The 21,299-nt window shown below is 38.5% G+C and overlaps 1 protein-coding gene and 1 non-coding gene across 5 annotated transcripts in view; both read right to left on the bottom strand.

The window, feature by feature from the left end:
- Positions 1 to 21,299, bottom strand: part of RAB3GAP2 (RAB3 GTPase activating non-catalytic protein subunit 2) — a 90,425-nt gene that overhangs the window by 45,233 nt on the left and 23,893 nt on the right. For all 4 annotated transcript variants that reach the window (XM_060127203.1, XM_060127193.1, XM_060127214.1 and 1 more), the window contains 7 exons: positions 13,193 to 13,316; positions 12,047 to 12,128; positions 10,169 to 10,216; positions 10,017 to 10,092; positions 9,603 to 9,704; positions 5,199 to 5,298; positions 2,789 to 2,887 (listed from right to left, as the gene is read on the bottom strand). In XM_060127203.1, the coding sequence (XP_059983186.1) occupies positions 2,789 to 2,887; positions 5,199 to 5,298; positions 9,603 to 9,704; positions 10,017 to 10,092; positions 10,169 to 10,216; positions 12,047 to 12,128; positions 13,193 to 13,316 (631 nt within the window). The remainder of the gene's footprint in view (positions 1 to 2,788; positions 2,888 to 5,198; positions 5,299 to 9,602; positions 9,705 to 10,016; positions 10,093 to 10,168; positions 10,217 to 12,046; positions 12,129 to 13,192; positions 13,317 to 21,299) is intronic.
- LOC132516587 (small nucleolar RNA SNORA36 family) lies at positions 180 to 311 on the bottom strand. Its single transcript, XR_009539410.1, has one exon. It is a non-coding gene; the product is annotated as a small nucleolar RNA SNORA36 family (small nucleolar RNA).

Genomic DNA, 21,299 nt, shown 5'->3' on the forward strand with positions numbered 1-21,299 from the left:
CCATCACCAGGACGTAAGCTTCATCAGGGCAGGGGTACTGTCTGCCTTGTATTTCTGGCACCAATATTAGTGCCTGGGGATGTAACAGGTATTCATTCATTTCTTTGTTGAATGAATTAGTCAGACCTCTACATAAAGATGTACACAGAATAAAGCTCATGGCACTTTTTCTTTCTTCATTTTGTAGGCTGGGAGATAAATGAATAGAATAATATTTTCTATCCAATCATTTCTCCTAGCCTGTCTCAATGTTCCAAAGTTTAATTAACAGAACAAGGAAGTCACCCTGAACTGAACTCAACACTTTGGAATTTCGCACATTTTTATCTTAGCAAAAAGTAAAGACAAACGAATGTCTACCAACAAGGTGCTTATTACAGATTATAGGCAGACCTCGGAAATACTGCAGGTTCAATTCCAGACCACTGAAATAAAGGAAATATCACAGCAAAGTGAGTCAATGAATATTCTGGTTTCCCAGTGCAAGTAAAAATTATGGTTACACTATATTGTAGTCTGTTAAGTGTGCAACAGTATGATGTCTGAAAAAACAACATACTGGGCTTCCCTGGTGGCGCAGTGGTTGAGAGTCCGCCTGCCGATGCAGGGGACAAAGGTTCGTGCCCCGATCAGGGAGGATCCCACATGCCGCGGAGCGGCTGGGCCTGTGAGCCATGGCCGCTGAGCCTGCGCGTCAACGGGAGAGGCCACAACAGTGAGAGGCCCTCATACCGCAAAAAAAAAAAACAAAACAAAATATACTTACCTTAATTTAAAAATACTTTATTGCTAAAAATTGCTAACCATCATCTGAGCCTTCAGCGACTCATGATCTTTTTGCTGGTAGAGGGGTTGAAATATTTCAAGAGTTACCAAAATATGACACAGAGACACGAAGTGAGCAAATCCTTTTGGAAAAACGGCACCAACAGACCTGCTCAACACAGGGTTTGTAAAAAAGCAGTATCTGTGACACGCAATAAAGCAAAGCAAAATAAAACAAGGTCTACCTGTATTCTGTACCAGAAATGCAACAATACACAAAGATAATCTGCGTGTCAGGTATCTTCTGTTCCCCCCCTCTGGATTCACACTCCTTCCTTCTCTCCCTGCTGGCCCCAGGAGCCAGTATGTGCATATTATTAGCCCAGACTTCAAGTTGGGTTCAGACAATGGGAAGTCTCACCAGGACATCAAAGACAGAAAGGAGAACGAAGACAGGATATCTATTTCCTTGCGACCACTGGCCAAAAGCCATCCTGCTCTTAAGGCGCTGATTCTACTCATTATCTCCAATGAGCAGAATTTAGGCCTAGGAGTGGTTAACAGCTGCACTGCTAATCAGCCCGCAAGACGCTGTACTATCCTTTGTGGTTCTCCTATACAACATCTGTATAAGTAGTTTCTCTGCAAATAAAACCTCTTTCAATTATCCTATTTCAAGGATGCCATCTGTCTTCTACTAGGACTCTGAGAAAACGTATATTTAGCAAAACTGTGGTGAAAGCCTCTTTGTAATATGTTGATTGGAAAAGGGCTACAATGTAGTTGTCATGATAGAATCCTTTTATGAAGACATATCTCTGCATAACCATACACATATTACACTTGCACTTACACACGTCTGTAAGGATGTTTACCACAAAGCCAATGGTGAGTATCTCTAGACGGTAGGATTTAGAGGGATTTTTTTTTCCTTTTTTCTTTATATTTTTATGTACTATGTGAAAATTTTAACAAGCATATACTATACTATTAAACAGAAAAAAATAAGTATGTATTTTAAAATAGCATTTCCTTCTTCTCCACACCCATTTCTACTCTTAATTTAGATGCCCATTACTTCTCACCAAGATTATTATAGCTTCCTTACTGCACCTAGTTTCTAGTCTTGACCCCTACATTGCAACCTCTAGACTTCCACCGAAGTGATTTTTCCAACAGGCTAAGTGATAATACCATTCTCTTGTTCAGAATTCTTCAATGCCTCTCAACGTGGTGAGGAGGAAGATATACGTTCCTCTGCATAGTATACTAGTCCTTCAGAATCTGACTCCTAGTTACAGACTGGCCTCGCTTGGGCCAGTCTTCATTGTTTTTTCCTGCACACAAGGCACTTCCACCCCAGGCCTAGTACCTGTTGGCTAGAGTGCCTCACCCACGCTTGTTCTCTTGGTCAAGTCCTACTCATTCTTTCCATCTCAGATTGAAGTCAACCTCCTGTTCCCTGATTCCCTTGGTGCTGGGCTTCTCCTCTGCTCCCACTACAGCCGGTCCACTTATCTACTATGACTACCATCATGCTGTGTGGCACCGTATTGTTTTCACATGTTTCTCCCAACTAGCCTCATGCTTCCTGACAGCAGAGACCCACGTCCTTCCACCTCCACATTCCCGATACCTAAGACAGTGTGCCTTCAAATACTAGCTGCAAGAAAAAATCTGCTTTTCTCTATATTTTGCTGGCCTACAAGTTACATGTGTAGAAGACTGATCTATCTGGTAATTATATGAATTAAACACATCTGTATAAAAACAAGTCAAATAGTGGGTGACTTAAAACTGTACGGTACTGCTGCTGAGGGCATAACTGCTCAAACTGTTACCATTTCTTAAAGACATTAAACCTCTGATAATCTCTACGTCTGAACTACCTTCCAGATGTCTCACTAAAGACAATGCATATTCTTTTCATATGAGAATAAATCTACATTTCCAATAAATGAGATAGTTCAATCAAAAAGTATAAGAAGTAAATTCCAAAAGAACTGGAACTAGTCAGGCTTACCAATACTAGCATGATCGATAATTGTGTCAATATCTTGTAGACCCCACTTCTTATAAGCTAACGGTGGTGGCTGTATGTTCTCATTGCCTGATGCTGCAGCTGTCAAAGAGAAAAATTAGACAATCCAAACTTAAATATAATGGAGAAAATGAAGTTTTACCAAAAAATCATCAAGAATAACTTGGTTTATTATTCTAAAATTTCAACTAAAAATAATGAGGCAAAGTAATGTAAACTAGGCATACAGTGAGATTTATTCCCACCAATACAAGGCACGTAAAATGCAAACATTAAAAGACTAAGTTGGCTGTCATAAGAGATTTTGGAACACTCAAGGAATTAGAGAAGACTATTAAAAATTCTAGACTACCACTAAAAATCAAGGTGAATTCAAACTGCAGTAGAAGCCAAGTAACTAATTTCTCCCCCTTGAGTAAGACAGTGGATAAAATCCTGGAAACAGCAACCAGTGCCTTAGTGAAACCTGATGGTATGCCCAGCAAAGGACACATCATAGAAGGGTCTTGAATGCAAGTAACTGAGGCCAGGCTTGACAGAAAGATATGCTAACAGTGATAGCACTGCCAGAAAAATGAATGCAATGCTGATCACTGACCTCAGCATTCCCACCTAGGGAGTGAATAATGAAAAGAAAAGCAACAGTTCCAGCTCTTGTCACAGGTTCATGCCCAAGGCCCCAGTCATCAGTACATTCTCATGCTACATATTAGAAAACGGCTGGATTCTGGTTGTTTATTCTGGAAGTAGAAGTACTCTGATAAAAGAAAAATGTAATCCTCCTAGCACTCCAGATTGGAGAGTAAGGCCAAGAAGAGAGTTTTCCTATATTGTGAAATAAAAGTCACAACAGTCTGCAGCTAAGTAATCAGAGTTATTTTTAGAGCAACTTAAAATAAATAAGAAGGCACAAAGTGGCTTACTTACTTACCTCCTAGGAGATAAAATGGCTTTATGGACTCATACATAACAAAATAAATGGAAATTCAAAAATAGTAAAAATGAAACGGCTGACGATACCATTTAAAACACAATTGTCTATTTCTAGGTTATTTTATGGACAGAATTTTTATCTACAGAAAATGGCCAGTCTCTTTGGGCACATACATTAACGGTAACTATTATGTCTCCAAGACAACAAAGATATTGAAACTTATGGTGGGCTAAATTTAAATAATTTAAAAGATTATGAAAATAGGTATAAAAAGTCAAACAAATTTTGACTTTACAGAAAAGCATGTACTATTAAAGAGCAATATAACCAAGAATGTTACAATCTGCTAAAAGGACAGTGAAAATTTTTCTATTGCAATGTAAGATGCTGCATTCTTTCCTTAGAAGAAATTGTTTCTTTTGTGTCTTATAGTTTAGTTCTGGATTTATGAACAATCTTTATGAATCAGATAACACATCTTAATTAAACTCTTCTTTCAGAGTTAATTAAACTCTTCTTTCAGGGAGCTGTCTAAATCATTTAAGAGTTAAACTTTGTTTGCTCTTTTTAGGACCATTAGGCTCCTTTATCCAAACCCAGTGGGGAAAGTCAGCACCAACACTGGTATTTTCATTGCTTTTAAGGCTTTTTGTTCCCATGACTTTAACATCTCTAAAACTGGAATCTTAAAATCAATGGTGTGACTCTCACTGGCAGCATTTTTACTTCTTAGTGAAACAGAAAATAATAGTGCACCTTATAATCAATGGCATCTCGAATCTGATGAAAACCAATATCCTCTTCTAAAGACATAATAGCATCAGAGTGTAAACTAGGGGTAGTAAAGATTAAGAATTCTTGATTATTTGTGCATTTTTCATGCCAAAGTCTGGAAATGATGTAGCCGCCTATGTAGATTATATTTAGGTCTCTAACTTTTCTCTGTTCAGAAGTGTTTCAAGTTGCGGAAAGCAGCTGATGTTAACTTCCTGTTGGGTCCTGCCTCCTGTGAGGAAAACGCCCCCTGCAAACTTTATGCTATCTTTACCCTCAGTGAGAATGGAAACAACGTAGAATCACAAGATTTTAGTATGCTGGCCCAAACAGCTGCCCATCTAGCGAGAAATCTGGTCTCTCAGCTAGATGCAACTAAATTCTCCACCTCAGCGTTGAATCTCTCTCTTAACTGGCCAAGACATATTGCTGAATCAGTAAATAAAGCCTGCAGTTCAACTGACAACATGTAAAGAGAGTTGATGTTCTAGTCCTGGCCTTTATCTTACTAAGCAATCTACCCAACAATGCACTCCCATTTCTACAGTAACCGGTTTTTTTTTTTCCCTTTAAATCTAGTTCAGAAGGCCTTTTTAATTTAGAAGACATATTTAATTCTCTAAGTAGATTAAGTTAAATAAGACAAACATCACCAGAGGTTAGCTATTTCTTGGCCAAAATTACCTTTGGCCACCTGATTTCGACAAGCACGAAGAGACTGAAAAAGGCTAAATCCGTCAATAGTCACGATGGCAGCTGGATATAAGATACTCAACTCTTCATTCTATTAAAGGAATAAGAAAGAAGAAAATAATAAATTTTCATTATTGCCAAATAAGCATATCTATTTTTCTATTATAGCTGAATGTCATTATTAATGTCAAATTTAAAAATACTATAACTAAACAACTGTCAAACACCCAACACACAAAACAGTATCAGGCAGAGGAACAGTAAAAATAGACAATTTCAGAATGCCTTTTGGCCAAGGACTTAACATTCTTCTCAAATATGAGCCTTTGTACATGGTGAATAACGTTTTCAGGATAGATGGTGGGAGTAACCAAAAAAATGTACAAGTTTCATAAAAATGAAATATAGTCACTGTATGGATTAAAAACAACACATAAAAGTAAAAAGAAGAGAAAAAGGAAACTCACCTGAAATCCCTGACATACATCAGTATATAGTGTCACATATAATCGCACACTTTTGTATGAGACTACACCATATAACATGTTTTTGGTATTCTAAAACTATTCTATAACATGTTTTTCATTACTCAATAATACGTCCATTATATTCTTCCATTTCAATAAGCGAGCAAATCATTTTTTGTTGTAGAGATGCTGTATTTCATTGTATGAACCACAATTCAGTTAACCAGTTCTTACTGATGGACATTTAGTTTGGCCTCCTGCTTCTGCCTTTGCTCTCCACCACCCATGCTCCACAGACAGCACGATCTTCCTGAGACTCGGCCGATGGAACCACTCTCCTGATTAAATCTCTCCAATGGCTCCCTTCTGCACTTAGAATAAACCTGAACTCTAACCATGCTACGAGATGCGGCCCGTCTCTAACCTCATCTCACCTCCCTGCCCTGGCTCCTTGAACACGAAGGCCATTATCACCTCAGTACTTTCCGTGTGCCTGGACCTTCACCTCCCAGGTCTTTGCCTGCCTAATTCTTCTGCTCGTTCAGGTCTCGGCTCAAATGCAGTTGCTCTGAGAGGCCACTCCTGAGCCTCTGTCTCGAACATCATCTCCATTCCCTCATCTCAGTACACTCTCATCCACATGATTACTTCCCTCACGGCACCTATCAGAGGCTGGAATCGTCTTGGAATCCCTAGTTATTCATCGTTGGTTTCCCTCCACCATCCCCAAACTGCAGGCCCCACGAAAGCAGAAACTTTGCATGTCTGGTTCACCAATGGATTCTCAGTGGTTAGAACTGGGCTGGGCACATAATAGGCAGTAAATAAATATTTGTGAATGAATTAAATATTTTCATTATTATAAACATCACTGCAATAAACATTCTTCTGTATATATCTTTTCACATCACTTTGGTGTAAATTCCTTCAAGGGGGTCTGTTGGGTGTTCACGATTTTCATTTGTGTTATTAAACTGTCTCAACAAAGTACCTATCGATTTTTACTTCTATCAACAATACATGACAGTGTCTGTTTTTCCATATTGTCACCAACTTTTGTTAATCTTCGCCAATCTGAAAGGCGAAAAATTATCCAAATGTAGTTGCTTATAGTCCTTAGATTATTAATAAGGTTCAAAATTTTATCATATGCTTTAGACCAATTATATTTCTTCTTTTGAGAATTGCCTTGCCCCTTTTTCTACTGGACTGTTGGGGTGTTTCCATTTTTAAAAGACATTTGTGGGCCACAAGGGGTGGGAAGCAGGGGACGAGGGAGCTGGGGTGTGGGCTCACATAACAAGTTCACAAAGCTACGCTTACACAGTCCACTGAGTGTAGCAGCGGGGAGAGAGCCCCCAACTCGGAGGAACTAATCACCAGCTCATCAGTTATCTCCAAAACGAGACCGCCTTCCTGAAGAAGACACTCATACAAACACCAGTGGTCCAACAGCAGCAGAAATTATGCTAAATGACAGAGATCTTTATGCAGAAACCGCGGAAGAAGTTTCTTTGACATTCCAGAAAAACATTTGGAATCTTCTCCTGCAATGATCAGCCATCACACCTACTACACTCACTGCCCCCAGAACTGAATTACAGGAAATCTGCTCCTGTGATCTTTAATAGATCTAGGAGTATACTGAAGAAGCAGCAAATAGATATTTTTGATACATAAACTGATGTATTAGATCCAGAGATACTGTGTAGAATGCAGGGTAACGACAAAGGCTTCTCTCCGCATGTTTAATAAGAGTTATTTTTCAACTAAAGGATTTTCTTGACTCACAAAAGCAAAGAGCAAACAAATATTTAAATGTGAGTTATATTTTCCCGCCAGCTCTAAAAAAAAGGTTATTATAGACATAACCAAATTTAAAGTGTTTAAAGAAGCTTCATCTTCCAGAGAATTTGTAAAAAAAAAAAAAAAAAATTATCTTCTTGGATTTCCAACAGCTTCTTCCTTGTTTCCTTCAATAGTTCCATTTTCTCCTGTCTCCTTACGATGACTATTATAAGACTTAAGTCTTCAGTTTTATTTTCCTATAACCTTTATGCGGAAGAATTCATTCATTACCTATGACTTCAACCATCGTCTTCAATCTAGTCTTTGTGTCTATATGGTAGTTCTGTATCACTACAGGCATGATGGTATTTTCATTTTATTTCCTACCATCACCTCAAACTCAACACGTCCAAAACCCAATTTAATAACCTTTGTTTACTGCCAAAGCAGTCCCCTCTTCCAGCTTTGTCAACGGCACACCTCAGGATGGAGATCTTGGAGCCAACCCATTTTTCTTTTTAAAATTCAACATCTCGGGCTTCCCTGGTGGCGCAGTGGTTGAGAGTCCGCCTGCCAGTGCAGGGCACGCGGGTTCGTGCCCTGGTCCGGGAGGATCCCACGTGCCGCCGAGTGGCTGGGCCCGTGAGCGATGGCCGGTGGGCCTGCGCGTCCGGAGCCTGTGCTCCGCAGCGGGAGAGGCCACAACAGTGAGAGGCCCGTGTACCGCAAAAAAAAAAAAAAAAAAAAAAATTCAACATCTCAATACGATAACCAGTCCTGTCAAATGTTCCTCCAAAATGATTTTTGTACTAGTCCTTTCTCTTTCCACAGCCATTGCAGTCCTGGCTCCCAGCACTGTACATCTATTACAGATCACTTAAAAAACCAGATAACTAGCCTCCCTGATTCCAGGCTCTCACAAGTCCAATTCATCCTGAAGAAAGAGTCCTTCAAGATCCCTTTGATTACATCACTTCCTTCTCATAAATCTTTAGTAGCTTCTAAATCTCCTGAATCAACTCCGATTTTCACTTGGCTTTCAAATTTATGAAAAATTTGGCCACTCAGCCTATTCAACAATGTCTCATTAGTTTCTAACATAGGTTTCTTTGTTGTCTCATACATAGTCCTGTGTTCGAATCTTCCTTCATTTTTCTCCTGACTACCTAAAATGCTTTCCCTTCTTTTCTCACTAATTAAGTTCGATACCCATTTTCAAGGCTTAATTCAAACTTCACCCCCCTCAATGAAATTTTCCTGTTTTGTCCTAGTCCTAATTGAGCTCCCTCTTCTCTAAACGTGCACAGAAGTTATTCTGTTCATAAAAACTAGCAAATAATACGGTACTGTTTAATATTACTGATTAACTCATTCATAGGTATTAATAGGTATTAGTCTAGTCTCTCTTACTAGTTAAGTTTCTTCTAGAGTTCCAGTCCATCTATCGCACAATTTAAGTCCACATAGTCAAATCTGAAGATTTGTTTACTTCAAATCTTCTGGAAGCAGGACAGCACAAAGAAGGAAGGCATATTATATAGTTTTGACAGGGTACCAAACAAGATGTGCTAAGAGTGTATCAGTTTATGTGACTGTGAGACAATGAAAATCTCACACAGCACCAGGAAGAAGCGAAAACTGTGGACAGCCTTAGACACTCAACAGTATTATTTTCTCTATCAAAATCTTCAATGAATATAAAATATTTTCCACAATAAATAAAAATTTAATAACCCCGTTTCTGAGAAATAGGTTAGTGCAATGTGGTAGCACTATGAATAATACAGCTAGAACTTTTTTCTTTTACTCTCTATATAATTTTGACACCTAAGTTCAAATAAAGTTACAAAATACCATTTTGTACCTTAAGTCACTATTAAATTCTAATACTGAGAAAACTTTTTATCTTCTGACTTAAGTGTTTTATTTCATTATAGAGCAAAGCATACAATATTTCATTAAGTAAAAGCAAGACTGGTATTCTTTACTCAGCTATGAGTAGCTTATATTTCTATTTAGAATATGATAGCACAGCTAACTGTGCCACAAGAAGATACTTAAAGTTTCCACCCAATGAAAGAGGGAAGAAACGACTTCAAAGTAAAGCCACTACTACTCTGGACACAATCTCTTATGCTACCTGCTCCGTCACGCCGGGATGTCGTGGGATTTCATAGGTCCTGCACTTGAGCTGTAGCACTGGGTCCTCATTCAGGAGCTGTGAGAGCAAGAGCACGCCACTCTAGGAGGAAGCACAGAGATAAGTCCTGCTTGTTTTCTTACCAATATACCGGAACAGGTACGGCCAGAGAGCATCATTCCCCCAACAGGCCTTCCGTGGATGCCTGGTAGTCTGTTTGCAGAATATGGCTTCTCTTCTCTATAGTTCCTATCAGAACTTTCTACCACCACTGCTCCCCCTGTTCCAGCCTCCACCCCATAAAGTATCAAATACACAGTCCCAAGGGGCAGGTGGTCATGAGTCACAAGTGAGTGTGATGGGGATGGGTTACCAGTCAGCTGTTATCTCGGAACCGCACAGCACTCAACTCACCTCTGTGTAGAAGCGTACGTAACCCGAAGTAAAGCCCACCACAATGCAGGTCCAGTCTGGTCGTCCAGTGGAACTCCTGTTACGAACAAAAGTGACGATCTGAAGCGCTCATAAATCAAAGCAAAGAAAACAAATGACTCATTAATCCTTACCTCTTCTGGCTTGCTAGTGGGATACACAGAGCACTGGTTACACATTCCCTAGAAACAAAAACAAAAGCATATGCTTACCTAATGAACTGATCAATTACTTTGAAAGCTCTATAATGGGATATTAAAGGGCAATAAGCGGAAGAGGAGCTCTGTGGATCAGTTGTATCCAATGCCTACATAAAAAAACAGTAAAACTCCCCCCACAAGTAGGGTCATAAAATCCATTCACATAAAAGGTAATGTCATATTCACTTGTAGTTAATAAAAAACAGTGTTTTTCACTCTGTATTGTCGTGAAAAGCACAAAACTGAGAAAACATCAAATGATCACCAAGCAGTCATTTCCTACTGTTCCCCTCTCCCCTGCATCAGCTAAGAACTTGGGCAGAGGGTGGGAGGAACTGGCAATCACATTACAGGCAAGCTGCATTTCTGCTGAGTACGTTAATCTAGAGACTTACTGTATTTCAATTGGCTGGCTGCTTCTTTTATATTTTGCAGAAATTGCTCCTGATAACCTATTTCTACGCACCTGCTAGGCTGGATGGTCCCTAAAAGGTTTTTTTTTTCCTGACACATAGACTTGAAAAGACTCCTACTTAAAATAACTCCTACTGACTTTCATTTAACCTGTAAAACCTCAGGACCATCACCAGCTTATTCAACAAAATATAAACCCTCTTCCACATACATCAAACCAGATAATCACCAAACAAAATTAACCTTTTTGTTTGTTTGTCGTCTCTAAAGTAATTGAACCATTATGTTTGCTTTGCATTTCGGACAGAAATTAAATGTCTTCAAAATGCTTAGACTAATAAATGACTTAAGGAGAAATACTATTTATTTTGATAAAAGTAGAAGACAATTCATTGAGTATCTACAGAGTGTCAGACATGTACTACGGATTTCTACTTGGTTGTCTTTATCTGAATTCAAAGTCTGAAGAATCTTATTCATTCCGACCAGGTACCTTTCAGTCATAAAAATTTAACTGAAAACACGTTTTGGCTGCAGGTTCCAGGCTAGCAGCTCCATCATGGAACCATGCTAGAGATCTGGTTTTAAAACTCTTACTGGGACTTCCCTGGTGTCACAGTGGTTAAGAATCTGCCTGCCAATGCAGGGGACAAAGGTTCGAGCCCTGGTCTGGGAAGATCCCACATGCCACGGAGCAACTAAGCCTGTGTGCCACAACTAAACAGCCTACGTTCTAGAGCCCGCGAGCCACGACTATTGAGCCCACGTGCCACAACTACTGAAGCCCGCACACCCAGAGCCCATGCTCCACAACAAGAGAAGCCATCGCAATGAGTAGTCTCCGCTCACCACAACTAGAGAAAGCCCACAGGCAGCAATGAAGACCCAATGCACCCAAAAATAAATAAATAAAAGTAAATAAAATTAAAAAAAAAAAAAACCTCTTACTGGATCAGTAGGAAACTTGAATTTACCAGCTTGCATTTCTGAAGTATTTATGAGTTCTAAGAATTAATGTAGCACTGTCCCCTTTAAGTACAAGCCCAATGCTGGCAAAGCAGAGAAGACAAGGGCTGCCCTTGACTTTTTAGCTGAATAAAATTAATGAAGAGCTGAGGAAAAGACAAAATGTAGGCAGGATGTTATGGGATTCTCTCTGAATTCTCCTTTAAATTCTCTCCAAACAGGTCTTTTTTTTTTTTTTTAAGTAATCACATGGTTAATAAAATTAAAATTTACTGGCCAAATCATGCTCTACAACTTCTAAAGCTGCAAAGAATATACATTTACTAAACATTCCAAACAATGAAACTTCTTAATAGATTCACATACAAGTCAAACAATTTCGCATATACATTTAACACACAGAGAGACAAAAAAAAATGAACTGGTACCTACCCTTCTTCGACACTTAAAGAGCCACTCCAACCAACAGCAAACTGCATTTCTTCCTTCCCTTTATCACTGTGTTTCCATTTTGCTGAGAAAAAATTAAGTTATCACACAAAATAACTTCTTTAACTATAGTATACTAAAACAGAATTTATAAATTTCACTCTCTCCCTTTAGAATGATGAGTACAGAATTGAATAGTTCTATATTAATTGATTTGGGTCTTTTTCTAGGTAAATATAAGATAATGTTTAAAAATTTTTATAAGATTTATATAAAACTCTCTCTCTAGTCTCTTTCCTCCAATTCAATCCATATAATAAAGTTATTAATTCTTATGTATCACCCCACCTTTCTTTTTTTTTTTTTGCGGTACACGGACCTCTCACTGTTGTGGCCTCTCCCGTTGCGGAGCACAGGCTCCGGACGCGCAGGCTCAGCGGCCATGGCTCACGGGCCCAGCCGCTCCGCGGCATGTGGGATCTTCCCAGATCGGGGCACGAACCCGTGTCCCCTGCATCGGCAGGCAGACTCTCAACCACTGCGCCACCAGGGAAGCCCCCACCTTTCTTATTTATAAAACTACTTTTTATCTTTAGTTGGCAGAGAAAATTTTTCTATTAGATTTATGCTACTGGAGGGCAAATCTGCTTTATAAGACCATTCCATATCCATTTAAGATAAGATCTTATTTTGATCAGTGAGGTTTTCCACATTCTATATATACCCAAACTTTAAATTTAATCTTCAACAAAAATTATAAGCTGAAAACTTATGCCCCAAACAGGAAACTACAGCACTGTGAGTTTTCAAATTAGAGTTGAAAGTCACTTGACTCACATTATGACTAAGAAGCAGTCAGTGCCCTTTTTAGCTCTGACTGCTCCTTGCAAGAACTGGGCAATGCCCAGTACTGCCTCTGAAATGCCATAGAGAGACAGCTACAGTATCTGCAGCCAGGAAAGAAACAGAAAAGAAAGGGGAAAAGAGAGAGAGAGAAATAAAAAGAAAGAGAATAAAAAGTGTTATATAACGTATCAAACTATGGAATGCCACCATATAATGCATACGAGAGAAGTAAAACTTTTTCTTTCTGCCTAATCCATTTTCTATTCTATGCATTAAAATAAATGAAAATAACAGAGTACTTACGCACTAGAAATACAGCTTTTTGCTCCCGAGTTATAACCATAAGATCATTGGTTGGAGATAAGGATAAAACACAATCTTGAAGCCAGGAAGTTTTTTGTGTTTTGCACGTATTTCCTTCTTCTTCCTGTGAATAAAACTACAATTATTTCCATGGAAAAATATCGAGAAAAGTTCAACTCAGCACGTCCACCTTGAGAAGCAAGGGAGAAGAAAAAAGGGAAAAGAAACCTTCCCAATTCTTTTATAGTCTCAGTAATATTCCTTATCAAAACATGTCAAAGATGACCAATAAACAAAATATCTACTACAAGCAGATCTCAGTTTTGAATATTAATTGAAATTTAAAAAAATAAAACAGATAGCAAGACATTAAAAGAACCTCCCATAGGGATTATTCTAGGAATAATTCAGTACTAGGAAATTTAGTAAATAACCCTATTTGAGACAGATAGCTAGGGTATCTGCAGCTAGACAGCAAAGAAAACATTATCTGACAATTATGACCTGTAAAGTATGATAATTTGGACACATCTTTTTATGTAACCTGAAAGGTGTTCTCCCTTTTTAATTGAAAATGCATTCACTATGTAGGTAAATTCCCATGGTTAAAAATTCACAGATCTAAAAAGGTCTTCTTTGCAAAGTCTCTCTGATATTCCTGTATTCCGGCCCTCCTTTTGTTCACTCCGGAGACAGCGGTGTGACCGGTTCTCGTACATCATTTCCAGAGACACAACTCACATGGGCAAATACATTTAACTACCCCTTTTCCCCTTTTTCTGACACAAATGGTAGCATACTATATGCATACTTCTATATTTTACTTTCTTCTCTTAGCATATACCTCAGACTTCATTCTACATGAAGTTTCTTAATTTTTTAAACGGCTGCATAGCATTCCATTGTATAGACACACCATAATTTAGTCAACCAGCGCCCTACTGATGGACATTTGTGTTGTTTACACTCTTTTGCTGCTACAAACTATGCTACAATGAATAACTTTATACATTTGTCAGTTTATGTGGGAGTGTGTCAGCAAGCTAAGTTTCTAGAAGTGAAACTGTTGGGTCAAAGGGAATGTGTATTAGTAAATTTGCCAGATATCCCCAGAGTGTGCTCCACAGAAGTTGTGTTAATTTATAATCTGACCCAGCAAGTTTTGAAAGTGCTTGCTTCCTCAGGGGCTCTTCAAATGATGCTTCAACTCTGACTGATCTTCGTCCAACTAACAGGTAAAAAGTAATACCTCAGTCTATTGCGTTCCTCTTATGAGTGAGAAGAGGCATTTTTTCATATGCTTAAGAGCCTTTTCTATGAACAGCGTGTTCTTTCCTTTGCAGATCTCCTGCTGGATTGCTGTTCTTTTTCTAGTTGATTTGTATATACTCTTTACATACAAGGAAAATTGGTCCTTTGAACCTAAGAGTTGTAAATAGTTTTTCCAGTTCATGTCGTAGCTTATTTTTCTTCATGCAGAAGTTTTTTTATGTAGCTAAATTATCAACCTACTTATTCTCTTACGGCTTCTAGGTTTTATGTCATGCGGACTCCTACCTCACGCAACCCTACCCGATAGCTTTTGGATTGAATTTATCAAGATGGGGGCGGGTAAGAGGGGGGAAGAGATGCAGCCTGCTTTCATTAAAAAAAACAACAACACACATTTGTGTTTTTTAAACTTTCAGTAAGCATGTATTACTAGCATAATGAAATTTTAAATATTTTAAAAACAGAAAATCATCCTAATCAGAAATATTACAGTAGTATTTCTAGGAAAGATAAATTATTTCTTGCTGTGATACTATCAAAGAAATATTTAAAATATAAATAAAATATGGGTTATAGGACATCTTCAGGAAAATCTCCAAGTAGGTCTGAAGCCTCTGGGATAGTCATGTGATTATTTTTCCTTCTCAATGGAACACTGAGGAATAGATTTGGAACTTCTTTCTTCTGCAAGGTATGCTGAAGAGGCTGCACCCGCTCCCGAAAGATAACGAGAAGAGTAATACTGGCAAAATCCCAGTTTTGTTTTAGTAAAGCTCCATTTTTTAGGAATTTTGCTATCCAGTTTGCTGTTTTGTTTTGATTTGTTTTTTCAGTTTGCTGTTTTGAATGTGTATTTTTCTACATATAAACTAGGGAGAAAACGATCCCCTAAAGATGAAAGTTATAAGTTAAAAGTAAGTTGTAATTCAGTTCTCCCTGGACCCACAATTTCTGTCAGAGCATACAGTCTCTGTTTAGCTGGCACTCACCCAGAACTCCTCACGGTGCCTCGGCTGTAAGCTGAGGGCATCACAACCCTATGGTTCCCTCCCCAGGAACTGAGACCCAATTATACCAACTCTGAGGTTCAGGATTTTTCACATGATTGGAGTCTCCCCTTCAGTAAGAAGGCTAGAAGCAGGGCAAGTCATACAGGGATATAATTTAGGTATTGTGTTTGATAAGAAATTAGGAGCGTCTAAAACTCTTTGATTGGTCTCTTATCCTAAAATTTCCATCTCATTGCAATAAAAAAGAAATCCAAACAATGCTCCAGAAAAGGGATAATGCAGCTCTCATTTTGGCAAGTTCCACAAAAAATAACTGAAAAGAATAACTGAACATCTATACAAATGGGTTCTTCCTTTTATCATACTTCCAAAATTATGTACAAATAGTAAACTCTAAAAAGTCTGTAAAAGTTACTTTTCAACAAAGAACACGATTTCTGTGTTTCTATCCTGTTTTCAAAATAATGCCACTAATAAGGATGAGATCTGTATTTTTATGTTTGCTCAAAAGACAAAGAGTTTAAGAAATTCAAAGATGGAAGGCATTGAAAGACTAACTGGCCCAAACCTCATTTCATAATAAAGATAGCAGAGTCTTAGGGCAGTTGAGAGATGTGCTCCAGGCCACACAATCAGTGTCAGAGCCCAAAGGAGGGCCCTGCTCATCTTGGCGGGTACCTGCGACAGCTCTTCGAGAAGCCTGGCTCCCCTTGGGACTTGACTCTAGTCTCAGTCAATGAAAAGTCCTTCTCAAAAAGAACTTCCCTATTACTTATCACTATATACCAGGCTAGTCTTTCTGTGGTTCTGTGAACCGACTTAGAGCCATGAAGAACCATACTTGAACATGGGAGCCAGCATATTCTTGAGGCATTCCTTTAAGCATTCCTTTAGAAATACTCTTCCCTCTCTTTTCTGTCTGTCCATCTCAAGTTCCAGTTCCTATCACAATTCCATCCTCCTCTGACTTCTACCGTCTTTCGAACTTATTGCAATGAAAACTCTTACCATCCTCTGTTTATGCTGGGATTGCATTTCTCCCATGCTAGACTAGAAGCCTTCTATACTTTCTATGACTCAACTCCACATACAGCACAGCCCTAATGGTAAAAATGAGGAAATAATAGCGTTCCAATTTCTCCTTACTTGTAGTCACAAAGATATTTGAATAACCTAATATTTATTCTTGCACATGAAACTGTACGACAATGAGCAATTGATTCAAAGTTAGTATCCTAAGTAAGGTATCCTTAAGTAATAGTATCTTTAGTTATGTTTTTCCTTAAGTAATATTACGATTTAACATTTCAAGATTCTGGCTGACATATCCATGGCAGGTACAAGTTATATATAAAAAGGGACAGAGTACTACTCCCTTAGTTGGGCCTAGAACTCAATGTCAAATTATGATCATGCTCTGTCTGCCAGCAAATGGACTACAAGTGATCCCAGAGCAAACATGAATTTTGCCACATAAGTACTAACCAAGATAAAAGCACAAGAAACCGATATCACTTACACAGAAGCAAATTCAGAGACACTACTCCACAATGACTAGTTACATCCCCAACCCTGCTGAGCCATCTCATAAATGTACATTTTTAGTAGCATGAAACCAGAAAAAGAATCTTCACATGGGTCAGCATTCCGGTTTCATCTCTTGATGATGGGGGGGAAAGGGGGTGAAAACCAATATCTTCTGTCATTCTTCACTGCATTTCCTTTTCTATGTCCTCTCTAACTCTCCATCTTTCCTTGTAGCTGTGGGACTAAAAGCAGACCCCCTTAGTCTGTCGTGGCAAAGCTGGACGCGTACAAGCAGGAGTTCCATACACCAATTGTGAAAACAGGTTAGGAAACGCTCACGTGATTCTGTTATACAGGCAGACCTCAGAGATGTTGCGGGTTTGGCTCCAGACCTCCACAATGAAGCAAATATCACAACAAAGTGAGTCACGTGAATTTTTTGATTCCCCAGTGCCTATAAAAGTTATGTTTACACTGTCCTGTGGTCTAATAAGTGTGTAATAATAGCATTACGTCTTAAAAAATGTACATACTGTAATTTTAAAATACTTTATTGATAAAAAATGCCAACCATCATCTCAGCCTTCAGCAAGTCATAATCTTTTTTGCTGGTGGCGGGTTTGAAATCGTCCAAGAATCGCCAAAATGTGACAAAGAGACATGAAGTGGGCAAACGTTGGAAAATGGCACCGATAATTTGTTTGAGGCAAGGTTACCACGAACCTTCAATTTGCAAAAAAAAAAAAAGCTGTATCTGCAAAGTGCAATGAAACGGGGCATGCTTGTAGTGTATATGTTATGCTATATTATTATATCATATCATCATTAGGATTTGACGTGTCATAAAATTCTAGAGCTAAAGTTTTAGTCTTGCCACTTGGGAAGGATGCTAGCTTTTGTCACGAAATGCAAGGCTGCGTGCTCTGAGGACGAGCTCAACAGCTCTTCTGATCCACAGCCACAGTGGGGTGGGCGTGGGACGACCACCAGCTCCCGGTCACATGTAATTCCAAAGGCACAACATTCAGTGTATCAGGTTCAATAAGATAAAAGGCTGCTAACGACACAACTAAAAACAAGTGATATCCTTAAAATTATACACAGTGGTAGATTTTTGTTATTTCTCCGTGGGTTTAGCTATTTTTCCCCAAGCAGTGTAAATGTTATCAGAAAAGCATAAAGCAAATTTACAAATTGACAACAACTGGCAGTGGAGGTGGGAGAAGAAGTCTTACATAAATCAAATTTCTTTCAATAAGTCCTCAAAAAAGAAAAAAAAATCCCTTGGTACATCTGGGTGATGTGCATCAACAATCAACATGCTATATACAAAGGCAAACAAAGAATAAAAGGATGGGAAAGTACATGTCCTAAATGGTTCTATAATGTCTGCTACGCTGTAACCAAGCAATTTGGTAGAAATCAGGCCACAGTCACTTGAAATCTCCTCTCACCATAAGGAAATCCTTTGGTATCATCCTAAGCAGAGGACAGTGGGTCCGTCAAGAAGCGTTTGCCCCAGATGTGTGCTTGCGTTTGGCCACCTAACTCGGCAGGAATGAGACAGGAAGGACGGCAGTGATTTGGATGATGTACACAGCAACATCTGCCAAACACTTACTAAGCCAGACACTGTGTTCAATGCTTTACACATAAGTCTTACTTAATTCTCACTGTCACTCTATAAGGAAGGTTCTATTACTACCCTCATTTTGAGATGGAGAAACAGAGACTGATCAAGGTAACTTCTCCACATGACACAGACCGGGCAGGGATTTGGACACAGGCATCTGGACACAGGCCCTGGGGTTCAATTGCCTGGGCAACCTCTGTGCTGCTTCCAACTGCACTGCCCCGGGAAGCTGGGCCCTATAAGGAGAACTGCCACAGCACCTTTAACTCTGCTCTGCTGCTGGGCATTCAGAATGAAGGGGGTGACGAGAAGCTCTACCCCGCTTCTAGACTAAAAGACGAGTGCCCCTCAATGATTAAAAAAGTAAACGGAGGAAAGAGGGCTGTAAAGGCCTAGTAAGGATGCGCCAGGAAGTCTCAGCACACACTCGTTGGCCAGTAAGATGTAAGCTCATCACTGTTTTCTACCATAAGGGCATCTGCCTACCAATCAGATTTTTCTGAAAACCTCCCACACAATAATGGGGCCCACAGCCATGAACAAAACTCCCTTGAAGATAATGATCCTAAAATAATGCCATCCTCTGACAAGGCAGTTAATTTCCCCAGCGAGGCATGATATTAAAAAAAACAAAAACAGCATCACCAGGGGCTACCACGGCTTTTCACAAAAGCCAGCATGTACCCAGTTACTAAAGGTAACATTAAATACATCCATTAGACATAAAACACAGCCCCTGTTTCGGGGTGGGAAGAGAGAAAGTATAATTTTATTTTAGTATGGCCTAAACTTCAAGGATTTTTCTTTGCCTTGAGACTAGTAAAATTTTTTCTCAATCTGCACATATAACGGAAACCACTGGTGTGGGTTATGAAAAGGAATCTTTTCTAAACGCTAGGGCTGTGACAAATATATATTTTAAAAATTTACTTCTTTCGATTTTAAGCCCACAAATTTGTCAAACGATTAGTCTTTCACAACGCAGCAGATGGTAAAACTGCGGTAATTTAACCGCCTTTCAATTATAGCTGGCCACCATGGGGGCTGGTAAATTATCACTCTGTAAACATAGTGGCAAATGTTTTCTGGTGTATCAGCTACTGTGATGACTAGAGAACCACTGAAGTAGCCCACAGTAATTTTTCAAAGCTTTCAATTTTAGTTAATAAGTCCGTCGTTTGCAATTTTCACTGTCACTGTCATCGTGCTAACTTTCACAGGCATGTACACGTAACAGTGGCGCCAGCAAAATTCAGTATAAATAAGGGTCTGTCAGCATATTCACTGTAATTCTCAGTAGTTTACTACCTAAAGCAAAGAAATAAACTAGTCAGCTACACTTTCTAAACAAAGAGACATAAGTGCTTCAGCAATTTTGAAACACAAAAAAGTAAATAATGCCATGTAAGTTTTCCTTTTTTCTAGTCTACTATTAGCATATATAATACCCAATGCTTCTCAAACATTTTTTTAGGTAGCAAGACTTTTTATTCCCGAACAAAATTTTATACAATATCTTAATATATGATATAGATAAAAGCAGAAATGAGGAAGCTACCTAGCACCTTTGCAGAGCCCTAGAGCTTTCTCTAACATGGCATGAAAAGTACTGGTCCCGGCCATTTTCCAGATCAGGGACTAAAATTCTCAAGTGAAAGATCTTAAGGTCTTGTCAAAATTAAAATGAGGCAAGGCAAGAGCTCTAAATCTGGTTACAAATTTGATTACAGATAACCCAAAGAAAAAAAGAATTACAAACACAATTAGTCACAAAACCCTCTGACTTCAATCTCAATTTTTAAAATTATTTTTCTTCCTAACCTTAGAGGAAGTTAATGATAATTCAGTAACTCTTACAGTTTTATTTCAATTGTCAATTCAAGTAGGATTAATTCTGCTATTATTTATTTTTTAATTGTATATATAATGTGACTCCATTTTTAGAGAATTTTCTGTGTGGCCCATTCATCCAACCACTCAACCAAATATGCCTACATTTATAACCTCTTAAAGTTAATAATGATGATTATCCTTAGGTGTTAGAAAGTTGATTATCTTACTCTTTTTATTTTTCTATAATACCTGAATTTTCGGTAATAAACGTGTCATTTTTACAAAACAAATTCATTACTCACAAAAAAATTCATTTCACAAATAACTAGAATAAAACACCAAAACTAAAAAGCATACTTCTTTATTTTTGAAACAACTGTTTAATATTAAATACTAAATCTATGTGCTCCCTAGTCACCATGGGATATAAGAAAGTACCAAACAATTCCTGCTCAAAAACTTTACTGTCTAGTTGGACAAATAAGACTAATAAACAAGAATCAATTAGCACCCAATATAAATCAGAATAGAGCTAATAGTTAAATTAAATGCTATGGACTTTAAATTGCTATTAGTGTCCACACACACACACACACACACACACGCGCTCGCGCGCTCACACACACACGATAACAGTACACGTTCCTAAAAAATATTTGAGTGAAAAGCTTGAAAAGATGACAAACCTCACTCATAAATTTAAAAGTACAAATTAAAACACTGAAATGGCATTTCACACCATTCTGATTTTGCAAAGATTAAAGTTGGATAATCTACTAGGGGCAAACAATTTCAAAAAGTACCTGAGAAAAGCAGGCCTCTGTAAGAAAAC

This window comes from Lagenorhynchus albirostris, chromosome 2 (assembly GCF_949774975.1).
Source record: "Lagenorhynchus albirostris chromosome 2, mLagAlb1.1, whole genome shotgun sequence".
Taxonomy (NCBI): Eukaryota; Metazoa; Chordata; class Mammalia; order Artiodactyla; family Delphinidae; genus Lagenorhynchus; species Lagenorhynchus albirostris.